The sequence below is a fragment of the Lepisosteus oculatus genome, chromosome 7 (assembly GCF_040954835.1).
Source record: "Lepisosteus oculatus isolate fLepOcu1 chromosome 7, fLepOcu1.hap2, whole genome shotgun sequence".
Classification (NCBI taxonomy): domain Eukaryota; kingdom Metazoa; phylum Chordata; class Actinopteri; order Semionotiformes; family Lepisosteidae; genus Lepisosteus; species Lepisosteus oculatus.
Window position 1 is genome coordinate 6,271,120 of NC_090702.1, and position 20,436 is coordinate 6,291,555.

Sequence of the window (20,436 nt, forward strand, 5' to 3'; positions counted from 1 at the left end):
TGTCCATATGTTAACTATTGCACATGCTGTTTAATCATTGCATAAAGTTTTTTTCTCAATACATTTAAGTTATTCAGGTTAGTGCTATTTGAGACCAATTTACTTGATGAATTGTAGTTTGTCAGGCACCATATTCACAAGCCAATGACACAGAAAAGGTCCCAAACTGACTGTTATGGAAGGGAGAAACTTAGCAGAAAAGAAAAGGATGATGTCAATGGCTTATGACTAGTTGTGGTACAGTAACAACCCTGGGTCACACTCCATTATGTTCCTTGACCAACCTAACACTACCAAAGCACAACCTTTCCTTTGTGTGTCTTAACAGTTGTGCAAGAGAAAAAGGCCAGTTTAGGACCCCCCTGGGATCATAACTCACTCATTTGTCTTTTTTCAGGGACAATATGGACCATTTCCATCTGCTAGTCTCACACTCAACCCTCATTCTACAGCTTTTAAATTAACAGGCCATACCAAAGGCAACCACAATTTTGGTTGCGAACTCAGCTCTTAAACCTTCTATTGCATGGAAATGGGTAGCCACACAGTTTTGGATTCAATTGGCTGCCAAGAACTCAGAATTCATAAAACAGGCAGTCTTATCAATAAGCGGCACAAGTTCATTTAAGCAGTCATGTTACTTTTTGTGGGCAGTCTCCATTTGCAATAGCAAGGCTCTGGGTACCTCCACACATTAATCACTCTGTACTATGCAAGACCCTAAGTTTTGGATTGTTTATAACTTTTGTTTAACCCTTTAGTTAACATATAAGGCAGCTAACCATTCTTAAATACCTTCTTACATAGATGCTACTACCATTGCTATTAGCTACCTACACTCCCCAAACAAATACTAGTAAATAGCTAACCCCCCCCTTATATACAATAAAAAAATCTACCACCCACGTGAAAATTCAAACACCCCAGGCTGTTGGTCAATTAAGCACTATGTGAAAATATTAGTATTCCGTTTGGGCGACTACGGGTAGACGCGTGTGGAACTCTGCCACTCCATTCTCACGCTGAATGAATTTCACAGCAACAGTGTCAAAATAGATACAATTATTAAGAAAAATTACCGATCAAAATGACTCTGCGTCGATTTCAGAGATTTAAAATAATTTAATATATTTTTTTCATATTATGTTCTTGTTTCCCCAAATAACCTAAGGCAGACGTGTGGTATAGTAGTTAATTTTAGGTAGAGGTTTATATTCTTCCTGATGATCCATAAACGGTTAGGCAAAATAAGTTACTTATCACATATTAATTAATTATTATTATTAATAATAATAAGTCAAACTTATTAGCTCACACCTGAAGAAGGCTTCACAGCCGAAACGTTGGGTTTTCTTGCTTCTCTTTTCAGCATGGAATAAGCCTATTACTTGTTCCTTTGCATAAGTTAAACTTATTTGTCTACTTCTATTCGCTTTCCTTATTTTATTAAGTCGTGTACCAGATTACAGGCGTTTTGAAGTGGGTTTGTTTAGATTTTAAAGAAAACTATCTGAAAAAAATATTTAAAATGAATCTGCCGTAATTGTACTTTTAAAAGTATTATTATTATATACAGTACTGTAGTTAATGCCTGCCATTGGGGGGCGTATTGAGGTGAAGTCAGACTTTCTTCTAAGTTTGTCCGCGTCGGCCTGCCGTAGTTCAACAATGGCTACTTCTACAATGTGTACAGCAGCTTCGTCCTTGTACCGTATAAATTGTCATTTTTTGGGAATGCATACATTAAATCCCATCTACAGAGGTTCTGTTAATTCCACGGCACGCTTCCTCAGTACGAATACAGGTGAGTATCACAGCTGTAGTTGTGTAAGGTCGTGTCATGGCTTTTACTGCCACGATATTGAATGAGTAGAGGTGGTGGCTCAAAAAAAACCGTATAAGAATATGCTTGTACTGTATGTAATATGTCCTTTTTGAGTTAAAAAAGGGACTGAAGTCAGTTTTCAGAGTATTTGTGGAAACAACGCTTTAATTGCATGAATATGTTTAAGTCAGATTTTAGACTGTGTACTGTAGTTGTACGTAATAGTTAATAGAATTTACGTTTCTCTTTCGATTGCTCTTACCTTTATGCTGTCTATGGCTTAGCATGTTGCCTATAGACCATCTTACGGTATTATATGCTGTTGTTTTAACACTTCCTTTGTGATAAATCATTTCAAACGCTGACGCTTGAGGTAGTCTGTGCAAACCAAAGGGGAAATTGATACCAGAAAGTACACTGTATAGACTAATGGTCGTATCTAGCAAAATAACGTTTTTCTTCTATAAATAGGCGTTACAACAAGGGGCAGCCGAGGGCACCTGGGACAAAGATCAAGAAGAGAGGTGAGAAACATCTTGTCTGTTGTTTAAGTTGTATTCTTCCACTGTTTTGTAACCCACAAACCTTTGCCCTGACAGTCATGGAAACAGCTAAGATTTATATGCCATGTGGAGACGGAAACCGTCTTAACACTGTTCAAGTTCAGCAAAATGTGCAACTAGTTATGAGAGAGAATCCATTCTAACTGCCTTTATTTTTCCAGTTTTGATCTGCAGTGCCTTCTGCATGTATTGGGGCTACTAGGGCAACACTTATTTTTACATTGTTAGTTTTAAAATAAAGTAATCATGAGGTTAATATGAAGTGTGCAACAACTTTTAGACTAATTCCATGCATGCATTAATCATATCAGGACAAAAGCATACTTCATGCTTGATCCAGAGATTAAGATCATAAGCATTAAGGTACATTCAGATCTACTTCAGATTGTAAACCTCAGTATTTTCTTGTATATCCCTTTAAGGCAATAAGTACATGAAGTCTGTGACCCATTGAATTTATAAAACTTGTGCTTGAAACTTGAAATGCTGTTCTAAGCCTCCACTGCAGTCCCTTTGAATGCTTGCCTGTTTACAGATTTCATTTTCCTTAAGCAAAAACTAAAATGTGTTCTCACTTTGATTACAATCGGAGTATTGACTTGGCCAGACAGATTTGTCACTTTTTCTTCCCCTCATGAAAAACCCGATAGCATTGGCCATATTTTGAGTGATGCTACATGTGGTTTCTTCTAATTATTTTCCGTTATCATTAGGATTAGGTTAAGTGATCCAGTTTCCATAGGTAGACATTCATCCATGTCCAGTCCATTACTTCCACCATGCTTCACAGATGAGGTAGATATATTTGAAGCGTGTTCCATTCTTTTCATCACATGTTAACCATTCCATAACTTTGGTTAAGTTTGATCTTGGTCTTATCTTTGCATAACACTTTTGTTTAATTGACTAAATCTGCAGAATATTTAAATTAATCTTGTGGAACTATGCATGCAGATTTGGAGATTACAGTAATGGCCCCAATTTAAAAAATCTACAGTACACAATTCCAAAATAGTTTAACAACAACTTCATGGTAAGAACAGTGAAGCAATAAACACAAATTAACCTGTGAGAGTTTCTCAGTTTAAATTAAAGGATTTCTTCATAAATTCAGTCGTAAAGAGCATATATTTTCCCCGATCAGTTACAATATGTTAACATTCAGAAAACCACTTGGTAGCATTTCTAGATATGAGATGCTTTCTTCTGTGGGTGGATTAATGTTTATTTAAACTTTTAATATGAGTCTATAATCAAAATGTAGTGAGGACTGAAATCTGTAAAATGATTCTTTTCTACGTAAAAATATAGCGTGGAAGACGCAAACGTCATGTGGTGCATTAGGCTGTTTGTTTTACTAGATCTCCTTAGAACAGTTGTGTCATTTTGAGCCATTAACTGTGTGATTTACCCGATCTGAGATCTGAACCATACGAAGATACTCTTCTTAATCAATTCATGACATGTTCGTGCACAGCCTGGAGAGCCCAGGACTGAAAAGATGGCGGTGGACCAAGACTGGACCAGTGTGTACCCTACGGCAGCACCTTTCAAGCACGGCACAGTGCCTTTGCCCGTGCGTATGGGCTACCCTGTCAATAGGGGAGTTCCCCCAGAGAAGAAGGGAAATCTGGAGCTCATTAAAGTAAGTGGATTGCTTCCCTCACCCTGGGTTGCATACTTGTGTAGTTTGATCTTTTTCTCATGCCTTCTTTCTGTTTTTGCATCATTTAATCATTTTTGCTTTGTCTTCATGAGTTGGTCGAGGGCAGTATTAGAAAATCTGTTAAACTCAATTTACATGTTTTGGCAAAAAAAGAAGCTAGTGTTGCTGATTTTGCCAGATTTAACACATTTGTTTCAGTTTTATACTTAAAATTATGTAACACATTTTGTTAATTACTAAATACAGTACTATTAAAGGCAGTAAAAACCAATGTCCTTAAGTTTTAACATTTGTTTACATTTTTTTCCCCATAAGGGTATTTTGTACAAGAATAATATTGCCAATATCCTTTGTTGCTGTTGCATTTTCATGTTTCTTTAATTTGTAAGGAGATCTTTGCAATTGATTTTTGTTTCAGCTTTGAGAATTTAAGACTTTAAAAAATATAGAAAGCAGTCATTGGGTCTTCTCAATATTCCACTGCCCCAAGTTACAGTAGATTTGTCTGGTGCTGCTAACATCATTAGTTTGATTTTAAAGTAATAAAAAGATTGACCAGCAAGAGAGAAGCAATATTGTGATGCAGATAGCATATAAACAACAGTTGTTGCTTCTGTAGTGTTTCCCTAAGGTTCTGCAAGTTCAGAAGGAGAAAGGATTGTAATCAGAAATTGCGACATTGTGTACAAAGATTATTATTTTTTGGACCCCAGTTTGGGCCTAGGTTGTGAATAGTCACAGGACAGAAAATCTTTCAGTTGTACTTACTTTTTTTTTACCCCAAAAAAATATCTTTCAGATTCCAAACTTCCTGCATTTGACGCCAGCAGCTATAAAAAAACACTGCGCAGCTTTAAAACGTGAGTAAAACTTTACATCATTTTGGAGAGCTCATTTGCCATGGTCCTGGAGGATCACTCTTCTACTGTTTTGTTACAGTTAACCTCTCAATTATAAAAATAAACCCTTAACAGACTTCATTTTAATTATGTGGTTGTCATAATTATTGCATTTATTTACATACATATTGTGAAAATTCCATACTTCTGAATAAAATTAAACATTCAGATCTGCCAGTCAGACACATTGATAGTTCAATTAAGGTTTCACTTGATTGATTCAAGCTCATCTAAAACTAAAACCAGCAGGCACATGGGCTTTCAGGACTAGGGAGGGGAACCCTGCCTTAGATTACTGGCCTCTTTAAAACATATATATACTGTATGTGGAACAGAGTCTTTAAAAAAATCCGTTGTTTTAAAGAAGGTCTTAAATATTAATTTTCTGGGTGATGCATTTCATTATACTGAGACAGCTACTGAGAATAATATTATAGCCATTGACAATTATACTTGTCAAGAACTGTAATGTCAGGTAGTCTGACGCCACAGGATTCTTCACAAAACGGTGCAATTTGTAATGGACCTATAGTTACAACTACTAGGCAACAACAGCTACAGCTTCGTAAGTCTGAATCTATACTTCCCTATTTCTAGCGTTCTGTACAGAGTGGCCTGAAGCTTTGGACAGCAGCGCTAAGTGTGAGGAACACTTTCCTATCCAAGTGAAGACCACAGACTATGTGTCGGCAGGACTCTCTCTTAGGAACCCAAAAGCCAGAGTGGTAACTCTGACTGTAAGTATAAACATTGGGTGACTTTTGGCAGCAGGCTTTAAGCTTTGTTTAAATGCAGAGGTGTCTTGGACCTGGAGGGATGTTGTGTTTGCAAGTTTAAAAAGTTCTCCTTAGAGTAGCAGCACCTGAAAGGGCTAGGAGTTGTTAAATTGGTCCAATTAAGGCAGTAACCAGCTGGTCACTGCTGGTCAAGTTGGAATGAAAGTTTTCACAGCTTGAAAAGTTGATGGCTCCAATATGCACGTGCCATGATGATACGGACTGTAAAGAAATATGGTCCTCTCGGAACTCTGTGCTGCCTTTACCTAGTTTAGGATTTGGGATTTAGGATTCTCTCCCCTAGCATCTGTAAAATGTGAATTTTCTGAACAAGTTTTGCCTTAGCTCACACGTGAAGAGCCCATTGTCATACCACAATACTTTATTTTGCATGAAGTACCTTAGTTAATGACATGGTCTTATCACAACCTAAGAAACCATCTAAAAAGAGTGGTTTGTTCAAATCTATGCAGTGATGTGACAGCAGCCATTCTTGAATTCCTTTATAAATATGACATCCTTAAAGGGAAACTGTGTCTGTTACCATCTCAGAGCTTAAGACACAAAGGACATTCCCATGCACATATATATTGTTTCAGATTAAAACGTCAAATTTGAAGAATTCTACACTGAGTATTTTTAATCACTTCAAAAGTTATTTTTCAAACACGTCGTTTACATGGATACATGCTAAAAGTAACCCAAAGGTCAAGGTTTAGAGCTAACCTTAAGTTAAAATCGTCTATGCACTAAAAACAGCTGCCTTAAAGAGGATTGTAGCATTAATCTACAGGTTCAATCCAGCTGGTTTTATTCCACAGGAAGCTGTGTAATTCACTCAGTATATACGAGACACTCATTTTCCCTTGTGGGGAATAATCTTGGAGAAAATATTCCATTTGGCACATCACTTTGCCATTATCCCCCTATTTCCAAGAGGTGTATACAGTGCCCTCTATAAGTATTGGGACACTGAAGTCAAAATCATTATTTTCTGTATATTTGAATATGAGGTGAAAGATGAATGAGGCAAAGTACAGAATGTCACCTAGTATTTCTTGGTGTTTCTGTGCTTATACGTTATGCCATTTTAAAATAGTTGCACTTTTGGTGTTCAATCTCCCCATTTCAGGTGAACATAAGTATTGGGGCAATTGGGTGCCAGGTGTTTATCATCAGTTGGGTGTTTTTGTCTTGCAGATTATGCATGTAAAAGAGCTGTTAATGTGAAGTGTTGGATTTAGCCTTTAATCTTCCCTTTGAGGTCAGTAGGTCTAAACCAACATGGGGGAAAAAAAGAATTCAGTTAGAACTATAGCAGAGAAACTGGCATAACAAAAAAAAAAATCAACAAATTTGAATATCTTGAAAGAGAAAGAAACCACTGGTTTACTTAGTCAATGACTAGGTTGGCCTAGGAAACCATGGCAGTTGATGATAAAGATCAGAGCTGTGAGGAAAATCTTTTTAAACAGTTGGCACTGAAATTAGCTACCTCCAAAATACGGGGGTGAAGGGGTCACAATTTACACCTGCCAAAGTCTTTTGTTAACAGTAGGCTTTAAAATTCTGTCGTCATCAGCAGCCAACATAGATTGCAGAGGCCAGATTGCAGTTTGCTAAAAAGTACAGAGATGAGCCATTGCAGTTCTAGAACAGTGTGTTATGGACAGATGAGACCAGGATAAACCTCTACCAAAGTGATGGCAAGTTGAAAGTATAGAGAAAGGAACGAACTGCAGACCAGAAAATACCTCCAGACTCATTGGTCAGCACTGCATCATGCAGCAAGAAAATGACTAAAAAAAAACTGCCAACACAACCAAGGAGTTAAGATCTTCCACCCCTTTTTCTCTTAAAATGGGCCAAGTCAATCTCTTGATTTAAGTCGAGCATGCATTTCACTTGCTGAAAAGGAGATTGAAATCAGAAATCCCCCAAAACGAATAGCAACTGAAAATGGCTGCAGCAAAGCATCTCTAAAGAAACCAAGAGGTTTGTCAATGGGTTGCTGGTTTGATGCAGCTATTGAGTGCAAAGGATTTGCAACCAAATACTAAGTTCTATACGGCTTTAAGTAACTTTGTCCCAGTAACTATGCTTGCATAAAATGGGGGATGGAACACAAAACATGGTACTGTTCTAAAATGTATATACACTAACAGTATAAAATGTGATATTCTGTTCCTTTGCCTTATATTCATCTTTTCATCTCATCTGAATTACTTGAGTAGCAATCTTGACCTTAATAAACAGTGTCTTTTAAAAACTACTGGCACGGTAGTTTTACTTTAAGTAAACAATTAGAAGTCTAAAGTCCTTAAATGTAGTTGTTTTGCCTGAAACATGTGGTTTTACACAGATAATAAGCAGTGTAGTGTTTTAGCACAGGTACAGCATTTTGTTTCTAGCAATCCATCCTGCACACTTAAGAAATATGGAAGACATGACTAGTAAAAAATAGTATGCAATTAATAAAGAGCTTCTTGGCTGTGAACCCTGACATCACTGTGCTATGCACCATTAAATATTATTTCATATAATGGGCCAATAGCGAATGCATTTTTGTTACAATCTCATGGATATCAAAAAGGCGTGTTATAAGAGCTTTTGGATCCAAAATATCCACATACTCTATCCATATTACATCAGTGTTATGGAAGCTTTAATTTGTCCTGCCAAGTTTTGCAGTGAATAGTATGCATTGTTTATATTAAGCATGCGTCCCTTTTAATATTGTAATGTAAAGCAGTGCTGAGTCATTCTTTGAAGACAACCGGAGAAGCCAGAAAGTTTTTATAGCATTATCTGCTTGATTGTTTTTTTACACATTTGTGGAGATAAAATGTCTCTCCATTGTCCTATGATTTTCAATAGAACTAGTCTTCCCTAGTGTCCACTTAGCAAGAAATAATACCATGTATGGGGATATACTGTTTTAACTCACCCTGACACTCATTAATAAGCCGTAGCAGATAAATCACAATGAGCAACAAATAAGAACCAGGACTGCATTTGCATTTTGAAGGTCAGGTTGTCCAGCCTGAACATCGATGACCATGCGCGGAAGAAGCTCATTAAACTTGTGGGAGACCGATACAACAAGAAGACAGACATGCTTACCATCACCGCAGACAGGTATGACATGTGGTAGCACACACCACCTCCATAACCTTGTTGGGAAGATTGTCTGGACCCATGCTATCCAGCTCTTTTAAAATGTTTTCTCCAGTTTACAAAACTTTTTTTGTTCCACATTTGTCTGTACAAAGCATGTTCTTAAGACAGTAGTGTGGTTATGCCCCACCTGCAAAATGTTAATTTTCATGTCTTACCATTTATCAAAATGTTTTATTTATCAGTTTTGCCAAAGGTATTTGTATTGTACAGAACCCCCCCCACCAGTCACCTGATGAAATTATATCTTGAAATTATATCTTGCCTTTGTATTATTTGATTATACAAGCTGAGCCAAAGGTTTTACAATTATATGGCAAACCTCTGTTTGTCTGACACAATGCTTTGTCACAATCTGTTGAGATTAAGCCTGTTTGATGTTGTGTATGTTGATTTTAAGATTCATAAATCACTCACAGAGCTAAAATGTGGAATATGTAAGATACCAAAATGTACTTGTTTTTCTAGGTGTCCACTGAGACAGCAGAATAATGACTATGCAATGTATCTCCTGACTGTTTTATATCATGAATCCTGGGTAAGGATGTTTCTTTTTGCCTCTGAAGTTCTTTTACCTTCAATTAAATATTTTTTTAAATCTACACGTTATATTAATTTGGTAGTTTTACCAAATGTATTGGTATAGCACAGAAAACTGTTTTTGTATTATTTGATTATACAAGCAAGTAAACACTTACAGTTGTTATTCACTAAATTGGTTGCTTTTCTCAGTGACATTTTACATCTCAAACTGGAATTGAACACCTACCACAAGTACACAAAAAGTAAATACTTAGTAAATCAAATTCTGAAACCATTTACCTACAATTATACTGTATAAAATACACCGCTAAACTGCTACTGTTTATCACCTTATTAAATCTATCTGACACAGTACCACATGTAACATTTTAGTTTATTTTTCAAAAACGGATTCCAGAAAAGCAAGATTTCTGTAGACAAACATGGCTTTTTATTACCCAGAAACACCAGCTAATGTGTATTGTGCTTGTACGTAGCACAGGCATTATTAGTTTAATTGAAGACTGAAGTTGGTAAATGAAACCCAACTGTTTTTTAAAAATTGTCCTTTATAAGCATATAAAGATAGTCAGTGAAACTTAAGGGCACCACTCCTCAAGTTACCAAAAGTGGTTTCAGTAGAATTGTCGAAGTCCTGGGATGTCCTGACCTGGTCCTGGGGGGACATAGTGGCAGCAGGTTCTTCATTTCAGCTTGTTTTTTTTTTTTAACGCTGTAAACCAGCTGGTTACGGACTTAGCTGGACCAGCTCTTCAGGTCCAGCTTCAAAGCTGCTGCTTTGACACCGGCCAAACCGAGACCAGGATTGAACAACTTATACCAAGATATTAATTTGTGTCACCTAAACTGATTAATGCCCATACAGATCCAACAAAATGGCTGTTCTTTGATTTCCCCCCCAAAGCTGAAGGCTTGCACCTTTTTAAGCAGTTTCTCCAAAAACCCATGTGGTTAAAAAAACGGGTCCATAGAACTCTAGGAGATCCCTAAAAAGAGAATGAAAACGCTCCATTGCATTTCTGGTTACATGGAAAAATCTGCTATGGACAGCAGTAATGATTCTACCAACACACAGTTGTTCTTTTAAAAAGTTTAGTTAACAAACATTATTTGTAGTAATAAGACATAGATCTGACTATTCAAGAGTCAAGTGTAAATAGGGGGTTCTTTTTCTCAAAAAGCATTTTCCTAGCTTGAAAAAACCTTGTTTTCCAACCTATAAGCCATGCGTTTACACTTTCACCTTCACCTTTGCAGCCTTCTCCAGTTAAGAGTGTTCATAAACCCGTTTAATTGCTCAAAGACTAGGAACCAATGCTCGTAGGAAGTGCTGACAGATTCAAGTTTCCAGTCTGAGAGAAGAGTCGGTATTGAAAGAAAGCCTTACTCCTTGCACTCGTTTACAGGCAGTCATCTTCCTGTGCCTCTAACATTACTGGGTTACACAGAACGTGGTTACCCGATACATTCTGGCTGATGGCTTCCCAGGGATTGAATATACACATTAAAAGCTTCTTGGTTAAAAGGCCATCTTTTTGTAACCTTTCAGCAACTACATGAATATTTCACAGGGGCATCAATCACCTGTAATTGTGTTTGATTCCCATAAAACATTAACTGGGATTGCTGTGACACGTGTGATTTTTTCCATGGTCGTTGTAATCCCTTTGCTAACAGACTCCATGAAAAGATGGCAGCATTACTCGGAGCTGAAGTGGCGTCCGCAGCGCCAGTTTTTAAATTGGAGCGGCACTAATCCCCTTACCTGCCCTGTCTCCGAGCCAAAAAAAAAAAAGATGTAAAAACAAAGGAGAGCACAACATTGTTTACAATCACAGAATATACACTGCCGGTATCAACATGGAAAATCCATTTAGTTATGTGAATGTTCAAGGCTTTTTTTTTGCCAGTGTGGTCATTGCATCTAAATCCCAGGGGGACTGTAAAATGTAGCCACCGTTTTAGAGGAAGGTTGCAAAATTAGTAAACTGAAAGAATCCCTTTTTTGTTCTTAAAACTGAAAACAAGAAACATCATTTAATGATCTATTAAGTGCATCTTTTAGTTGGAGATGAATATATTGTAGTTAAACTATACTCTTATCTCTTAGAACTTGTTTTAGAATTCTCTCTTAGAACTTGTGCAGCCATATCACTCTGCAACTCACAACTGGCAACCCACTGAAGCTCAGCAGGTGTGAGCCTGGTCAGTACCTGGATGGGAGGCCTCCTGGGAAAAGCTAAGGTTGTTGTGGAAGAGGTGTTAGTGGGGCCAGCAGGGGGCGCTCACCCTGCAGTCCATGTGGGTCCTAATGCCCCAGTATAGTGAAGGGGACCCTATACTTTAAACAGGTGCCATCCTTCGGATGAGACAAAACAGAGGTCCTGACTCTCTGTGGTCATTAAAAATCCCAGGGCGTTTCTCGTAAAGAGTAGGGGTGTAACCCTGGTGTCCTGGCCAAATTTCCCATTGGCCCTTACCAATCATGGCCTCCTAATAATCCCCATCTATGAATTGGCTTCATTACTCTGCTCTCCTCCCCACTGAGAGCTGATGTTTGGTGAGCATTCTGGCGCACTATGGCTGCCGTCGCATCATCCAGGTGGATGCTGCACATTGGTGGTGGTGGAGGGGAGTCCAAATTACCTGTAAAGCGCTTTGAGTGGAGTGTCCAGAAAAGCATTATATAAGTGTAAGCAATTATTAATTATGAATTAATGGATATTCTGTACAGTCCTGCATTTATAGACATTGAAAGGCTCCATTCCCAGTGCAGTAATTGTAATTCCTTACAATTCCTGTAAGGAATTGCTGCAATGGTGCATTACCACTTTCATTTCTAATTAATGCAGCAAATAAGGATTTAGCTGGGGCTTTTTACGTGATGTAAAAATACTCTACTTGGTTGCTTCACTTAAAAGAATAATAGGGTGATGCATACAGTACACAGTGTTAATGCTTCTGGGATACGTTGGCGATTATACCATCAGCAGAACATCATCAAGGAGTAACTCAATCACCAAGATGCATGTTACTATTTAAGTGGAGAAACTGGAGACAGGCAGCAATGATGTGCCAGAACCAGTTACTGAGCTGACAAGTGAGTGACATGTTGCAGGTCAGGCGCCGGGCTCTTGTTTGATTGAACAAGCAATGCGAGAGTACTATAATCGCTGCTGGTTTTTGGACCTTGTGACAGCGACATTTCATTTAGTGGGAAAAAACGGCCGCAGGCAAATAGAAAAAAGGGGGCAACGTTGTGCAGTCTTAACCCATTTATTTAGAACACATTGACTCAAAAGAAATATAAAAAAAAATCTGATTCATTCCAAGAGCCAGTTACTGAACATGAACCAGTTGAATTGAGGTACTTTCTGATGAATTTCAATAGTTTGACGCCATACATTAAGTGTCTGTTTCATAATACATTGAAACATAACAGCTCACGTGGATATAGTGTTGGTAAATTCTACTCGTTGCATGATGTATAAAATGCACATACGTGATGAACTAAATGAATTTCTTCCTGAAAAGAATTATATATCTAATAGATCTGGTGCATTCGCAGAATAAAACCCATAACTGTAAAAATGATTGATCAATCAGCCTGGCAATAGTGAAAATTTTATACAATGTTAATTTGGAAATCAATTTTACAAAACCTTTGAATGCATAATTCTATACTTTAACTAGTACAATACCATCGTAGCTACTGTTAAGTTAACGACAGCCAAGATAAAGGATAAATTAAGCTGGAAAGATTAGGTACACATATGGAGCTTTTGTATTGGCAGGGGAAGTTAACTCCCATCCATTTTCTAACCACTTTATCCAATTCAGGGTCATGGGAGAGCCAGTACATGCAAATACTCACACCTGGGCTGATTTTTCCCCGATTCTAACCTTTGAACTGTGGGTAAAAACCAGAGCACCCAGAAGAAACTCATGCCAACGTGGGGGGGGGACATGCAAACTCCACACAGATAGCACACCAGCTCTGAAATTGAACCCAGGGCTCTAGTGCTGTGAAAGAGCAAGGAGTGATTTGAATGTTTTCTTTACTTCTACTACTCAGAGGGGAAAGAGTTCAGTATTTTGGTGTTATTTTTTAAACCCATTTTCTAATGTCTGTGCCGTTTGTATAGCATGAGAGGTGTGCTTCTGAAGGCATTTAAACTGTTAGTTAATTTCAGTAGATACTGTAGATATTGCTGTGCATTTAACAAGCTGAGCAACAGAGCTGTTTTTATTATTTGTGAGCAACAGTCAGTCCTGATCTGGTGCTTGTGGCTTTATTAAACTGTACAGTATTTCAATTGGTATACTGCCCTCAAGTGGATGCGACCTACAGTAGCACACAAAGTTTGTGTTGGAAAGCTCTTTAGTACTTACAGTATAAGTCATGGATCTAATTTAGATCTCATTTGAGGTTTCTTTCTCCATATGCTACTGCTTCACAGCTTTGCAAAACTTGTGACAACAGAAGAGATCAATTTAAATCTTCAGTTTTGTCATTTTTTCCCACATGCATAACCATTATGCCTTTTGAGTGCTGTAGAGGTTTTGCAATTCCCAACTAGCAAGGCATTGACTTTAATGCAAATTGAGACGGTAGAAAATAAGGTAGCCCACATAAAATCTATATAAAGCAAAAAAATGAAATGGTCATAAAGATTTAAACAAAATGGAATCTGTTCACTCAGAAGCACGTGTGATTCTGTATCATACTGAAAACTCCTGCCCTTAAATAAATAATAAATTGCTATTAAAAGCATTAAGTTATTTAATATGCAGGCCAGTAGCCAGATTTATTCAATTTTTATTATACCTTGACTTTGTCCTTGCTGCGATTTCAGTTTAATATAGAATCCTCTTATTTTGAGATTTTTTAAAACTGCTGGATTACCAATGTCGGCATTGAATTTGTATGGAAGAAATAAAAAAAAACATTTAATACTAGACTGGATTTATACAAGCATTTCTAACACTGAAATGTATCCATTACAAAACTCATATGCTACACGTACACCATTTTAAGCTTTGTCATTGTGGTCATAAAATGTTCATAGGTAGGAACTTCATTAAACCCTTGTGGGAAATTCAGTTTATTTCTGGTAAGCACCATTTACCAGATGCTGAGTGGCACAAGAGCCCTGCATGTTATGAAATGGTTAATGGGCATTATATTGTCTCATGCCTTTTGGATACAATGGTGGGTACGGTGTTGGTAAAACATGATGGAAGCAGACCGAGAACACCTTGGAGTAGGGTAATTTAATCAACTAAAAGAGCCCTTTGTTAGGTACTCTTTGATTGATTGTAACTCCGTACTGCAGTGTAATACAGCCCTCTTTCCTGCTAAATCCGTAATGTGCTAATCTGGATCACAGTCCCATCTGCTCACTTAACTGGAACAGGGAAGTTAGGGTGGTAGGAAGGGATACAAATCAGGATCGTTACAGCCCATTCTTGCGATAGGTCTGGAAAAACTCCTTTTCCAGTACCAGCATAATTAGATCTAAACTTATAGCAGCAAAGAGTGGGACCAACCTGTTATTTCTTCCCATAAGTGTGAATCAATACTGATCACATGCTCAAAACAATTATATTGTGTCCTGCAAACATATTAGAACAGCAATTTCAACACTATAATCTTTGCAAGTTGTATTTGTGATCATGAGGTTATTATAAATTACATTAATCCAAAGTTAAAAATGATGAAATTGGATTTTATAAATGATTCCGTTATGCATTTTAAGCTAATTCTGAAGCATATGGTAGGTTCTGAAGCATATGTTGGGGGAGTTCTGACTTCACCATTAGAACAGGTAAGAGCTTAAGGTCTCTGTGGCAAAGCATGTCAAATAACAGGAGAGCTCAGTGGCTCAGCCAGTATGCAGTTATTTCCTCAAAGGGAAATGTAAACAAACACCGACGTTTACAGTCTGAAATGTAGAGTGTTTGAAAGGGTTGAACATGAAGTATGGTTTTATTCTAATAGGATACAGGTTTTTATGATGTAGTTCTTATTTATTTTAAGTTGAGGATTAAAAACACAAAATGCTTGACTGGAAAGTAATAGTTTTGCAAGTGCCATATTATTTAGTCATGTCAAAGAACACGATTAGGAAGACTACAGATATAACAGCAAAGATGGACCAAAAATAATTTGAAAGCTTTCCCAGTGGCAACAATGTGCCTTTGCTGTCCCAATACTGTATCTGTATGTGGTGTTTGTATACAGTATATTGAGAGAAAGATACTTGATGTCAGTTTTAAAAATAATGCCTATTTCTTTCTGTAACCAACCCAAAAAAGTCTAGAATTCATAGAAGTGATGTTAAAGTGCTTTGTTCAACACTGCAATGCACTAAATGTTGCATAGAAGTATTCTTTAAGTTAGCAGTTAATTCTTAACAGGAGAATTATATCATCGGGTTAGAGAAAGGAAGCTTACAGAGATTGGTCAAAGACAGCCCCTGCATTTTCTGTATAGCTCACGTGGTCAAATCGAACAAGCGTGCAGACCGTGAACACCCAGCTTAACATGTTAGGTTTTATTCATGGTAAATCAAACTAGAGGATTTTTGTAGGAGAGGGTGCCCCAGTTAAAATGTTAATGCATTAGTGAAAAGAACTTTATTGGAAAAGTGAAACTTACAGAAAAGGGGTAAATATTTTTCTACCATTTTCTGTCTTTGTTTGGAATTACTATAGGAAATTCTCTCGAACCCTTTTGAGTTGCTTCACTAAATCTTTTCCCTATCACTAGCGTTTTACACAACAATCCTTTACAAACTTCTGAAGAGATCAAAATGCGTTGCTCTTTAAATTGAGATCACCTTTATGGTGGAGAACTCATCATTAAATTGTGGACCTTTCCAGCTACAGTAGAACAGGATCAATTTTGCATTTCTGTTCTGTTGTTTTCCCCTCTCATTAAGTCACAGGAATCTCAGATTGCAAGAAAGGAATGTTGTGGTAATGAAAGATCCTTACCCACTTTTTAATATGAAACTATTGTGGTTGGGGGGGGGGGGTGTAGAAATACTTTTTCTTTAGTCCTTATTGCTCCATGAGATTTGGTCTTCCAACTAAAGGTTTTATAATTCAGGACTGCAAAAGAACTGTCCGCCCTGTATTTTTCTCTCTCTGCCGGTTGAGTTGATCTTATCAGTGGCCGACGGTAGGGCTACAGGCAAGGAGAGAAGGTTAATCCCGTTATCAGACCTCATCTACAAAATCCCAAGGGAAGGAGGCCCTCGCCACAGAGGATTTTCCTGACTAGATAGATGTAATGATGGTCATTAGTTCTGATTACGATGGCTAGAAAAAGCTGCGGCTCGGGCACGCTATAAGAGGGCAAACAATTGCGCTTTTGTCAGTGTATAAAATGACGTGACTGTAGAAATATGAAGAGGCACTTTGTACCCAGGTAGAGGGTGTCTGGTGAGTAATGGAAACTCGCTCTATGTGAGGGATGCTTGCAGATCACTTTACATTACAGATTCTTGATAAAATGTAGGAGTGACCTTTCCCAGCAAGAGAGTGTAATGTTTTACCTCTAGGCTGCGATTCAGGTGATGTTGAATATGAAAAACCGTGCTGCAGTCTGAGCACGTTCTTCCATGGCTAATGAGAGGGACAGTCAATTTTATTCACAACCAGCCATCTTTTTAAAATTTATTTTAAAGGCTTATTCCATGCTGAAAAGAGAAGTTTCACTCTTTACTTGTTCCTTTGCAGCCTACGTATGCTGACGCAGCTACCTACTTGAACTACTTCATTACCTAGTACTAAATACCTAGTAGAGCCTGTTAAAATTCATTTTATTGCAAATACCACTGACTGGTTTGACTTGGACAAGATATGTCTTGAAACTTTAGAGTGCTTTTAACTTTGAAGGGAACTCTCTGCACTGTATTCATTCTCTTATTAATTGCTGAATGAAGTAATCAAGCAAAATATGTAAAAATAAAGCATGAGAACCTGCTTCAGCACAACTGTGAGTTATCATTTACAGGGATTCTACCAAGCAGAAATGATCAATGTGTTGTCAGGTTTATGAAAGTCATTGTTGACCTCTGCATTGTTTCATTGGGCAGAATGTGTGATTTTGAACAGCTCTCTGGATTTATGACTGAATCCTGATTCAGAGAGAAGCTGAATGCTGAAATGTAGCTGGATGTTTTCTATATAAAAGTATTCAGTAGAGCTTGTTAAACAGTTTATGCATATATTGCCCACAGATTCCCACCTGACAATGTTTTGCCTTTTCCAGAAAACAGAGGGGTGGGAGAGTGAGAAGACTGAGGCAGACATGGAGGAGTACTGTTGGGACAACAGCACCTCCCAGAGGAATGTGCTGGACACTCTCTTACGGATGAAGGGGCAAGAGGAGGCCTCGACAGCAGCCCAGGAGGAGCTTCTGAAGTCCAAGGTTGTACAGGACTACGGAGAGTCCATGACCAAGCTAAAGAATGAGGGGGAGAGCGAGAGCACCATCCGGCAATACAGAGAGTCTGTGAAGAAGCTGCTCTGCCTGTAGCCATCTGAACACAGGGACTGGCTGGAGCCCCCCATTAGTCAGCTAGCAGTGCATTATAGGGAAAATTTCTGAAGAGTACAGTGATGCATCTGGAAGCCAACCTGAGGCACCGTGTCTTGGCTCCTGCAGCCAATCTTTCTCATGGATTTGAACCTTCAAATGTAACGTCCTGTATGTTGTTTTCAGTGTTACAATAATGATAGTAAAATGAGGTTTTGGGAAAAAAAAAGTTATTCTATTGTATATAAAAATATACTGGGGGGGAGTTCTTCAGTGACACTCATTGCTTTCTGTTGCTCAGGTTGGACCACGAGTTGGATGCTATATAGGAAGAACTGAAATTCACTCTGCAGTGCAGGGCTTCTTCATTTTACAACTGTTACTCTTCTATACCAACCTCACTTTCTTTTGCATTGAATTTTAAGTGAAGCTTTTCATTTCCCCCTCTCCTATCTTAATTGCCCTTTAGACCTAAAATAGCACACAGCTTCTCAAACATTTGAAAGTTGGGTTTCTAGCCCTAGAAAACACATTTGTGCAACAGTCTCGGTACTGAACCTCCCTTACCGCTGCCCAGTAAGAAGAAACGGGGAGGAGAGGGGAAAAAAAAAGAAAGGATGCATTCAGCAATGGTGGAATACACACCAGACCCCATGAGATTCCCTGCCACTCCCCACAAACTCTTTAGGCAGCACAGAGGGAAATTTAATCTTGGTCCTCTGAACTAATTGTACTCTTGATGTCCCAAGGCCCAGGGAAGTCATAAGAGAGAAAAGCCAAACCTGAACAACAAATACTGCTACTTTAATCTCCGTGTTAAGCAGATTACCAAGGTCATGGAAGAGAAGAAAGTTTGTGATCTTGATTGGAAGATGCAAACAATCTACTGTACAGAAGCCCTCAGACATTACGTCACTGCTGCCAAAACCATTGAAGCCTTCTAGTAGTGGTGTTTCTGGAACTTTCCAGGTGTTTTTTATTTTTTGGGTTTAAAAAAAAACATTTCTGTAATACTGCATTAATCATAGTGGAGACAGACTAAAGCTTTTATAGTGTTCAACTGGGGAAGTTTATAGAATTTACCCACAAAGAATTGTAACATGGATTCTTATTCCTGGATTTCCAGGGCTATGTTTCTGCTATATTTAAAGGGATGACAGCATTAGTTTACCCCACCCCACCCCCACCCCCCACAGGCAGTTCCATTCTTTCAACAGGCAAACAGCATTTCAGGATTAGAGCTGGGTAAAACTTTAACTCCATCTTTCTCTAAAATTAAATATTTTACTCTTTGTCTCAAACTGCCAGCATGTATATATTTTTAAGAACTGCATTTCATAATATCTTTGTGATATCCCATCTATTAAGGATAACATTATTGTAAATATCCAGCAATCATTACAAAGCAGGTGTTCTGGCAAAATAAAAATAACTCCAGGTTGTCAACTTGGCATAATAGCCAACTAATCATCAGAAGCATTCCCAAGACCTGTGGGAGGGACTGAGAACTTGTTTAAAGTCAAGATCTCGAGTTCACCGATTATCTCAGCCGTTTCATTATAAACCAATGGCATTTGATTCTCTGCAGCTACATGGAAGAAAAGTGCTCCGATAAGTAGTGTAAAAATGCAGTTTTACTGTACCATTCTGCAGCTCAGCCATACAAGTGTGCTTTTCATAAGTTAGATTCTCCAACCCCCTCCCCCAAGTCAACTCAAAAACCACATTAAAATGCCAAAGATATCAGTATGATAATACCTGAGTCCAATTTTCTCTTTAAAAGGTAATGACAGCGTCATATTTCCTCCTTAAATTAGTGTATATTGTTACATGATAATTTCAAACTCGGCAGCAAATACCGTTACTCAGATTGTCCATTACACCCAGTAGTCACTAATTATATTTAAACATAGCCTATACATTGAAGTCCCACTCAGTTTTGAGTGTATTGCTCAAATTTTGGTTTGACTTAAACATTTAATGATTGATTGATTGATTGATTGATTATGTTCATAATACCACAACTACACAAAAATAGCAATTTTAATGGGGGGTCTACTTAGTTAAAGGTAGTCTGAAAAGCAAGCTACTAATCTGTTGACAATGGTTCTCAACTTTAAACATAAGGACATTGACTGAACCATTTATATCCTTTATATTAGAGTTACAAAAGTTTGCATGCACAGGATACTTCAGCAAATACATTAGGAGAGGATTAACCAGAACATATAGCTCATATTATTTATAGCAAATACTTTAAACATGTAAAAATGACTAAAAAGACTAATTCACAGTAGGAGGTTACATCCAATTCCGCTTCATGTGCAATACAGTCATACCAGTGGGTAAGTTCCCCCTCATTTCCTTTTACCAAGAGGGTAAAGCAAAACCACCCATTAATGGCCTAACTTCACCAGCCTTCACCCTTTTCCCAGAAGT

General features: G+C 37.9%; 1 protein-coding gene across 1 annotated transcript; it reads left to right on the top strand.

Moving 5' to 3' along the window:
* The first annotated feature begins 1,624 nt into the window (after nucleotides 1–1,624).
* On the top strand, nucleotides 1,625–18,980 carry mrps35 (mitochondrial ribosomal protein S35). Its single transcript, XM_006633722.3, has 8 exons — nucleotides 1,625–1,804; nucleotides 2,297–2,349; nucleotides 3,866–4,033; nucleotides 4,854–4,914; nucleotides 5,551–5,690; nucleotides 8,758–8,867; nucleotides 9,375–9,444; nucleotides 17,731–18,980. Exons 1-8 carry the CDS (start codon nucleotides 1,669–1,671, stop codon nucleotides 17,995–17,997), a joined length of 1,005 nt encoding a protein of 334 aa, XP_006633785.2. The 5' UTR covers nucleotides 1,625–1,668; the 3' UTR covers nucleotides 17,998–18,980.
* Nucleotides 18,981–20,436: the final 1,456 nt, after the last annotated feature.